The sequence below is a fragment of the Thunnus maccoyii genome, chromosome 7 (genome assembly GCF_910596095.1).
Source record: "Thunnus maccoyii chromosome 7, fThuMac1.1, whole genome shotgun sequence".
NCBI lineage: Eukaryota > Metazoa > Chordata > Actinopteri > Scombriformes > Scombridae > Thunnus > Thunnus maccoyii.
The window spans coordinates 30,574,446-30,585,038 of NC_056539.1; the positions used below are offsets into that span (position 1 = coordinate 30,574,446).

The 10,593-nt window shown below is 41.0% G+C and overlaps 1 protein-coding gene across 2 annotated transcripts in view; it reads left to right on the plus strand.

The window, feature by feature from the left end:
• Nucleotides 1-8,389, plus strand: part of LOC121900508 (desmoplakin-like) — a 28,022-nt gene extending 19,633 nt beyond the window's left edge. For both annotated transcript variants that reach the window (XM_042416918.1, XM_042416919.1), the window contains exon 24: nt 1,481-8,389. In XM_042416918.1, the coding sequence (XP_042272852.1) occupies nt 1,481-7,807 (6,327 nt within the window). In that variant the 3' untranslated portion in view covers nt 7,808-8,389. The remainder of the gene's footprint in view (nt 1-1,480) is intronic.
• The last annotated feature ends 2,204 nt before the right edge of the window (nt 8,390-10,593 follow it).

Sequence of the window (10,593 nt, forward strand, 5' to 3'; positions counted from 1 at the left end):
GTCTGTAGCCAAACCTTTGCTTGCATGCTGAACACTTATAGATCGCTTGTAGTTACCTCCCACTTGGTAACTCTGATTTGAACACATACATCTGTATGTGTCTAAATGACCTTGCATGTCAATCACTCGTATGCAAGTATAATCTCTGCCTCTCTGCCTGCCGACCTCCCCAACTCACTGTCTCCCTGCTCAATTTGTGCAAAAATGTGCAGCCTGCTTGCTTTTTTGCCTTTGCTTCTTTTTCCCAGAATTATCAACACAGTCAATGACATCAATACCACCGGTCCTCTGGTCTTGTACAGTTTGACTATTGTTCATCATCTTGATTATTGTTCATGATCTTGTTGTTGCATCTTCCACTATCTAGATACAATCTGCAAACATGTAAAAACAGCACATTTTTTATTAATGTCCGCTTAAAAATATCCACCATGGCTTAAAAAATTGAGGCACCTTTTCTTGCCTTTTGAGACCAAGCTAATCAAGATTGGCAATCATCTATTTGCATTATCTGTCTGTGCTGTTTTTCACATTTACAGAATGTAGACTATTACAGTTTGAAAGAAGTAATAGTGTTAATAGTTCTCTAAGCTCTATGCTTTTTTTCATTTCTTTGTAGTTGTTGTTGTAGTTGCTAGTGTTAGAGAGGTTGATTTAATGAAAACTTATAGATATTTGTAATTTCTTGTCAGTATACTGTTACTTCCCCATCTTGCATACATTGTCTTATTTTTATTTTTTGTTTTCTAAGAGAATTAACAATTTACATATTAAATTGCTAACTTAACAAAGCCAATAGTATTATGGCCAAAAGCACACACACTTTCTCTTTAGGTCTTTTGACCCACATTTAAGCAAAAAGGATATCTGTTCTGAAAAGCATAATATAATTGATTCGAATTAGGTTGATTACATCAATGCATCATAATTTTTATCCCTTACAGCTTTTAGTCTATTCAATTATCATACATTTAACACACACTGTGCCATCTTGTGGTTAAGCCTATTTCTTCAAAATTTAAATTGATACAAATGCAGGTCACAAAAAGGCTGGAGCTACATCAGCAAGAACAGAAACAGTCAATTTGTTATGTCACATCTGTTGCTCCTAATCAAGTTGTGAGCCAAATGTTGGATCCCCTCTCAGTATTCTGTTGCTAGAAAAAAACAGAGAAAGTATGTGTGCTGTCCTCCTTGATAGAATTAAATTTTACCATTAAGGTTTACTAGTACCAGTGCAAATTTACTGGGGTTGAGGTGTAGCTTATGATGTTAGTAGTATGATAATGTCTGATAGTGGTTTCAATTTTATTTAAATTCTGACTTGTTCTATCCCATTGCCTTTGATTGTATGATTGTATACTGTGATGTAAAATGCTGAGAAAAATTATGATTCTCAATATACTGTAGATTTAAAGTATTTTTAAGTTGACTAACCTTTTGTCTCTCTGCCTCTTTTTTCCCCTCTATTTTTCTGCAGACAACAGCCGCCATGCAATCCATTCAGATCCAATACAGTGAGATTGTGGAGGAGAGAGATGCTCTGTTGCTGAAGCTGCAGTTGTTAGAAAAGGACAAAGATCGCTTCCAAATGCTAGAGGAGGAACTCAGTCGCATTAAACTATCCTTAGAGTCTGAGCTTTGCAACAAGCAATGTATACAGGAGGAGAATGAGAGAGTGAAGACAGATTTAAGTTACTGGAAGGACCAGCATGATTGTAAGCAGGGCCTGATCACGCAATATGAAACAGACAAGGAATGTCTGGAGAGGGAAAAGAACTCTTTGAAAAGTGAGATAGAAAGGTTGATGAGGGAACTAAAGGAGCTTGAGGAGACATATAGAAGTAAGTTGACACTCCTCCAGGAAGAACTGAGAGAGCTGAACATTGTCAGACAAACAATTGAGAATGAGCTGAAGAGCGCTAAAGAGCCCCCCCCCTTAGATGGCTCCGCTGTGATTTTTGATGGCGTCCGCAAGCCAGTCACAGCAGACCAGTTGCTTGACTGTGGTGTTTTGGATGAACCAACACTCAGCCAGCTTTTGAAGGGGCATAAGACTGTTCCTGAGGTGTCTGTTGAGAAAAAGGTCAATCTAAAGGGGACAGGCCCAATAGCTGGGGTGATAATTGAAAGTCCAAAGGGTCCAGGGTCCTTTACTGGAACCCTATGCAAAATGACTCTCACTGAAGCCAAGAAAGAAAATCTCCTGCCATCAGATAGCGTTGACCTGCTACTGGATGCTCAGGCTGCCACAGGCCACATCATTGACCCCAGAACTAATCAGAAGTTTACAGTTGAAGAGGCATGTAATCAAGGTGTGGTTGATGAAGAGGATCGAGAGAGGTTGCTAGCAGCAGAGGCTGCAGCTGTTGGATATAGTAGTCCTGGTTCAAGCAAACCCCTTTCAGTATTTCAGGCCATGAAGAATGGAATGATTGACAAGAACACAACACTGCGCCTGCTACAGGCCCAGGAGTCCGTGGGGGGCATTTTAGATCCCATACTCAGTGTGTTCCTTCCCAAAGACACAGCCATTGAGCGTAATCTAATTGATGATGACATATATCGTGCTCTCAATCTGAGGCCTGAGCTCTACCTGGACCCAGAAATTGAGGATGGTGTAACCTATATGTCAATGAAGAGGAGATGCAAGGTAGATCCATACACAGGCCTTCTGCTTCTTCCTGTACCTGAGAAGCTAGACTCCTCCAAACTCATCTTTGATGGTGTTCGGAAACCTGTCGCAGCCAAGCAGTTGCTTGATTGTGGTGTCCTGGACAAGCCAACATTTAAAGACCTAGAAAAGGGGAAGAAAACTGTCCTGGAGGTATCTGTAGACAAAAAAGTCAATCTTAAGGGGACTGGGCCGATTGCTGGGGTTGTAGCTGGGATTAAAGGCAAAATGTCTTTGTCAGAAGCAAAAAAACAAAATCTCCTGCCCCTAGACAGTGCAGATTTGCTACTGGAAGCCCAGGCTGCAACAGGCCACATCATTGACCCCAGAAACAATCAGAAGCTGACAGTAGAGGAGGCATGTGCCAGAGGGGTGGTGGACATTAGGGATCGAGACAGACTATTGGCAGCAGAGGCTGCTGCTGTGGGCTACAAAGATCCTAGCACAGCCAAGCCTCTTTCAGTATTTGAGGCTATGATGAAGGGACTAATTGACAGGAAGACTGCGCTACGTCTGCTGCAGGCCCAGGACTGTGTGGGAGGCATTCTAGATCCCAATCTCAGTGTGTTCCTCTCTGAAAACACAGCTATCAAGCACAATCTTTTGGATGAAAACCTCCGTCAAGCTCTAAACCAGAGTCCTGTGTGTTATCTTGACCCAGAAACTGAGCATCATGTGAGCTATGGGGCTTTGAAAAAAAGATGCAAGACAGAGCCTCACACAGGTCTGCTACTTTTGCCAATCACTGAGAGGAAAGACCCTTCCAAACTGATGTTTGATGGTGTCCGCAAGCCAGTCTCAGCACAGCAGTTGCTTGAGTGTGGGGTCCTTGACAAGCCTACATTTAACCAGTTAGTGAAAGGGGAGAAAACTGTCCCAGAGGTGTCAGTGGATAAGAAGATCTTTCTGAAGGGGACAGGATCAATTGATGGTGTAGCAGCTGGACCTTTAGGGAAAATGTCCTTATCAGAAGCCAAGAAACAGATGTGCATGCCCCTACACAGTGCAGATTTGCTGCTGGATGCCCAGGCGGCAACTGGCCATATCATTGACCCCAGCACCAATCAGAAGCTCACAGTAGAGGAGGCATGTGAAAGAGGAGTGGTGGACATTAGTGATCGAGATAGACTATTAGCAGCAGAAGCTGCTGCAGTGGGCTACCAGGATCCTAGCACAGCAATGCGTCTCTCAGTGTTTGGAGCCATGAAGAAGGGAATAATCAACAGGAAAACTGGGCTACGCCTGCTGCAGGCCCAGGAGTCTGCAGGGGGCATTCTAGATCCCAACCTCAGTGTGTTCCTCCCTAAAGACACAGCTATAAAGCACAACCTTTTGGATCAAGACCTCTGTCATGCTCTAAACCAGAGTCCTGTGTGTTACCTTGACCCAGATACTGATCGTAATGTCAGCTATGGGGCTTTAAAGAAAAGATGCAAAACAGAATCTCACACAGGTCTGATGCTTCTACCAATCACTGAGAGGAAAGACCCTTTCAAACTGATGTTTGATGGTGTCCGCAAGCCTGTCTCAGCACAGCAGTTGTTTGAGTGTGGAGTCCTTGACAAGCCTACATTTAACCAGTTAGTGAAAGGTGAGAAAACTGTTACTGAGGTGTCTGCAGAAAAGGTGGTCTATCTGAAAGGAACTGGACCTATTGCTGGGGTGGCAGCTGGACGTCAAGGAAAAATGTCTTTTTCAGAGGCCAAGAAGCATAATCTCCTGCTCTCCCATAGTGCAGATTTGCTACTGGAAGCCCAGGCTGCCACAGGCCACATCATTGACCCCAGAACCAATGAGAAGCTGACAGTTGAGGAGGCATGTGCCAGAGGATTGGTTGACGTTAACGATCGAGACAAATTATTGAAAGCAGAGTCTGCTGCTGTGGGCTACAAGGATCCTGGCACAGCCAAACCTCTTTCAGTGTTTGAGGCCATGAAGAAGGGACTAATTGACAGGAAGACTGGGTTACGCCTGCTGCAGGCCCAGGACTGTGTGGGAGGCATTCTAGATCCAAACCTCAGTGTGTTCCTCCCTAAAGACACAGCGATCAACCGTAACCTTTTGGATGAAAACCTCCGTCAAGCTCTAAACCAAAGTCCTGAATGTTACCTTGACCCAGATACTGAGCGTGATGTCAGTTATGGGGCTTTGAAGGTAAGGTGCAAGTCAGAGCCTCATACAGGTCTGCAAATTCTGCAAATCTCTGAGAAGTTTGACTCCTCCAAACTGATCTTTGATGGTGTCCGTAAGCCAGTCACAGCACAACAGTTGCTTGATTGTGGGGTTCTGGACAAACCAACATTTAACCAACTAATGAAGGGCGAGAAAACTGTCCCAGAGGTATCCTTGGATAAACAGGTTTTCCTGAAGGGAACCGGGTCAATTGCTGGGATTGCAGCTGGACCTCTGAAGAAAATGTCCTTTACAGAGGCAAAGAAACAAAAAATTATGTCTTCTGATAGTGCTGATATGCTACTGGATGCTCAGGCAGCCACAGGTCACATTATTGACCCCACAACTAATCAGAAACTGACAGTAAAGGAAGCATGTGCCAGAGGAGTAGTGGATAAGAAGGATGAATCAAAGTTGTTAGCAGCTGAGGCTGCTGCTATAGGTTACCGAGACCCAAATACTGCCAAGCTCCTGTCAGCTGGCCAGGCCATGAAGAAGGGATTAATTGACAAGGATACTGTTCTACGAATACTTCAGGCTCAAGAGTCTGTAGGGGGTATTTTGGACCCTGCCCTCAGTGTATTCCTACCCAAAGACATTGCAATGGATCGGGATCTCATTGATGAGGACCTATACCAGACCCTGAATCAGAGTCCTGAGTGCTATCTGGACCCAGACACCCAACAAACAGCTAGCTATGTGTCTCTGAAGAGAAAATGCAAAGCAGACCCAAGCACCGGAATTTTGCTTCTCCCTGAACCAAAAAAGCCAATAACTGTCTCAGGGCTCAGGGACCAGGTGTCAGTCATAGATCTGGTGGATGCAAACCTGCTCGAACAGTCTGATATCGACCAACTGAGGGAGGGTAGATTAACAAGCCAGGACATTGAAGACCGCCTGCGCCCCTACCTGAAAGGTTCCACCTGCATAGCAGGAGTTTATGATGAAGCCAGTGATAAGGTGAAGCCCATCTATCAGGCCATGAAAGATGGACTGTTGCGACCTGGGACCACTCTGGAACTGCTTGAAGCACAAGCTGCCTCAGGTTTTATAGTTGATCCTGTCAACAACCTTTACCTGAGTGTAGGTGATGCCTACAATAAAAAACTGTTTGGGCCAGAGTTCAAGGACAAACTGCTATCAGCAGAGAGGGCTGTGACTGGTTACAAACTGCTTGGTACAGAAAACATTATTTCCCTCTTCCAGGCCATAGAGAGAGGTTTAGTGGAGAAAGGTCATGGCATCCGTCTACTAGAGGCTCAGATTGCCAGCGGTGGTATTATTGATCCTCAACATAGTCACCGTATTGATGTAAATGTAGCCTACAAGAGAGGTTACTTTGATGAGGAAATGAACAAGATCCTGACTGATCCGGGTGATGATACTAAGGGCTTCTTTGACCCTAACACAGAGGAAAACCTAACCTATCTGGAGCTAAAGAAGCGCTGTATCACAGATAAGACTGGCCTTATCCTTTTGCCAATCATAGACAAGAAAAAGCAAGAGTCAACTTCGAAGAACACTCTGAGAAAGAGGAGAGTGGTAATTGTGGACCCAGACACTAACAAAGAGATGACAATACGTGAAGCCTATGACAAAGGGTATATTGACTACGAAACCTTCTTGGAGCTGTCTGAGCAGGAGTGTGAGTGGGAAGAGATCACTATCACTGCTCCTGATGGCTCCATCCGGTTTTTGATCCTTGACAGGAAGACTGGGAGGCAGTATGACATTTCTGATCTGCTTGAAAAGAGAGTAATTGATCAATCACTTTTTGATCAGTACCGCTCGCGTACCATTTCCCTTACTCAATTTGCAGATGTCATCACCAATAAGACCAAACATGGATCGTCAACATCATCATCTTCAAGACTATCAGCAGCCTCAGGTGCATCTTCAGTGACATCATCATCTTTAACTTCAAGAACATCAACATCTTCAGTTACATCTTCTGTGACATCATCATCAACTTTAAGAACATCAGAGGCCTCAGTTCCATCTTCAATCACATCATCATCATCAGTCATGTCAAGATCTCTATCACCTACACTTGCCAAGATGACCACAACAAAAACTACCACTGTCACAGAGCGAAGCACCGCAATCGGCAGTGTAGATCGAGACTCACCTGATTCCCTTAAGCAAATATCCAGTGTTTCTATTACTCTGGCCTCCCCTGTTGAAACAGTGAGTGACAAAGAACCTGTGGGTGCCATCTTTGACACAGAGACTTTAGAGAAGATAACCATCACTGAGGGTCTAAATCGTGGTCTTGTGGATTCCATCACTGCCCAGAGACTGCTGGAGGCCCAGGCCTGCACTGGAGGAATCGTCAACCCCACAAATGGCCGTAAATTCAGCATTCAAGAGGCCTCCCGTATGGGTTTAATAAATGACAACATGGCTACTAAGCTCAAGCCCGCCCAGAAAGCCTACATTGGTTTTGAGGATGTAAAAACCAGGAAGAAAATGTCTGCTGCTGAGGCTATGAAGGAGATGTGGCTGCCATATGAGGCAGGCCAGAGGTTCATGGAGTTCCAGATTGTAACAGGGGGACTTTATGACCCAGAACTGAACCGTAGAAGAACCATAGAAGATGCTTTAAAAATGGGCTGGTTAGATGCGAGAGCAGCCCAGAAGCTCCATGATATCAGACATCACACAAAGAACCTAACATGCCCCAAAACCAAACTTAAGATCTCTTACAAGGAAGCTCTCGACAATTGCCTGGTGGAGGAAAACACTGGGGTGAAAATGCTACAGGCATCATCTGTATCTTCCAGAGGCATCAGCAGTCCCTACAACGTCTCCTCTGCCCCTGGATCCACCACAGGCTCAAGGAGTAGCTCAAGACTAAGCTCTCGCAGGAGCAGCGTGGACTTAGGCTCCCCCACCTCCTTAGTAAGCAGTCGCTACAGTCACAACAGCCGCACCACCTTCTCCTCCAGATCCATTAAATAAACCAAAAAAAAAAAAAAAAGCCCTGCACATTGTTAATGAATCAGAACCTGTTGGGGTATTTTGAATGTTCTGAAAAGAGCTTTTGAAAGAGTGTTTTGTGTACAAGGTGAAAAATGCAAGTTTGTTTTCAATTCTTTCTAGGCTTTTAAAAATGCTATAGTTCAAAGGATCATGATAATGAACACTTCAAAGATATTTTTTTGTGAAAATGAACTTAAATTTTAACGGCAGCCATCTTAAGGTATTTGGATTGAAAATCAAGTGTATGTTAATCTAATTGTTGCTCCTAGAATAGGCTTAAAAATGATTGCCATATTGTTTGTTTGCATACACATATTTCAAATATATTTTCCAAAATCTCATTTTTAAGCTTTGCTTTGGTAACATAATGGTGTTATGTTTGCATTTATTTTACATCTAAAATAGCCTATGTGCCTATTTTGTGTGGGGAGGGGTGCAAGCTTGGATTGCATATATTGGCATAACTGTAATTTCGTACCGAATTTGTTGTTTATCAATGGTTTTTTGCTTCCAATTTTGTAAGTTTCTCAATAACTCAAAATAAAGGCTAACCTTTAAGTCTTTTGCTCATATTGATTCATGACTGTTCATATGTTCAACACTTTAAATTGATACAACATATAAGAAGATATTCATTAATTTGTGTAGTAGTTTTAACAGCTCAACTCTTGAAGGTGATCTTCATTCTACAATACTATGAAATACTGATGAAAGTATAGGCTAAAAGGTATATAGCCCATAATCGCATATAAAGATATTGTGGGGAAAATATTATTTCAGATTGTTTGAGTTATAAATAATCAAATCAACTATTAAAGACAAGTAATAATCCTGTAATAAAATCTAAATACCAATTGCTTGAAAAAATACCTCCATTGGTATGATGCTATTGTTGTTACCAAATTGTTATTGTTATTGATGTTATGGTTGTCATTATTGATATTACCAAATTGTTTACAATTTGCTCAACATCCAATACTTTCTATGCAAATTCAATAAGTCTTCCTTGAGGACAAATACTAGAGCAGATTAAAATAAGAGAGTTAAGAATACGTTAAAATAATTGTTGTTGTAAAGGCAGCTTCCTCAGAAAGCAGACATTCTTCTGAATAGTTGGTATTATCAAAGGTCTAGTATGTAACATAAAAAGTCTGGAAGTTCCTAATATAAAAAGTGTTAATATTTTGTCCAGCCCATTAATATACATTAGGGTGACAAATATACAGTATTAGGAACACTTTTCAATATAATGCACTCCAGTACACAACCATCACCACCCACTACAACCTCAATAATAAACATAAACTATCACGTTTCTGACAATGTCAACAAAAATCGAAAATGTATTAACTTTGTAAAAATAAAATTTATGGTAGAGCTGTCGTATTGGATTGCAGTAGACTGCAGAGGTGTTCCTAATAAAGTGCTTGGTGAGTGCACATTCTATGGCGATGGTATGCCAAATGGGGCCGTGGGCCAAATCTGGCCCTCCAGCAAAAACATTTGACCCCTGAAGAAATCTTTTCACTTTCATAGTTTACATCACAACTTCTGTTGTTTTTCATAAATTAACTATGAATAGAAAGCAAATCTACTACAGTATTACATTTCTAGTCTGGTAGTGCAACATAGAGGAAACATTTTCATTAATGAGTCATTTTTTCCAAATTTGTATTAATATAAGTTATACAGTTACTTATTCTGTTGGTTCTCATCTACTAATGGGAAAAATGACACTTGCTGATGGATAAAGCCATAAAACAGCTTCATTTATCAATTGTATTCTTAAATGAATTAACAGAAATAAAAAAGAAACCAAAATATTTATTACGTTATTGCAGACCCCTGATCTATGGTGTACACCGGTTTTATTGTGTATGCCATGGGAAAGACATTTCAGAGGTGGAGTATTGTAGCTAAGCTGGTTTTAAATAATACTGAAATAAGAGCCCTGTTGGCGGATATTGGCCTATTACAGATATATTGGTGTCAGCATATATGTTGTCCAATATTTGCTGATATTTTTAAAATATTTTAAAGTTATATAGGCAGCATTTCATGTATATTTGAGGCTTTTACTTAATTCAAGTTTAATATATATACGTACATATGTTTTTTTTTGTTCTATGTGTGTTTTATTTATAATAATTTATAATTATTAAAATCCCAAAATCCCAGTGAAGTTTACTGTTTCAGTTCACTGATGTAATTATATACAGTAAAGTTTATTGTTAAACTGTAAAAATGTCATGCCTCCATTACATATCAAGTGTTTGATTGAGGCATCATTACAATAAATGTGTATTCATGTATATATTATGTATATATAAGATTATCAGCCAATATATTGATATCGGAATTTTTTTACTCACTAATATTGGTATGGGCCCCAAAAAATCCAGTATTGGTCAGGTGCAAACTGAAATTATAGGCAACCTCTTAATACTACTGTTAAATAGTCTATTTAAAATAGACAACACATCTTTGAGTATTTTTTGCAAGTTTATAGGCCTATGTGTGTCACCTTGTATAGATCTTCAGTACAGAATAGTCCAGGGGTTCTCAAACCTTTTCACGTCAAGGCCCTAAACTGATATTAATAAGACCAGGGACCCCCATCTGATGAAATTTTTGGTTTTAGTCTTTTATTACAGAAAATGTATGAAACCAATGACTAAAATATTCATATATTCTGTTATTACTTATGGATAGAATAATAGTGAAAATAAATTATTACCCTTTTTGTTGGGAACCCCCTGGAACCT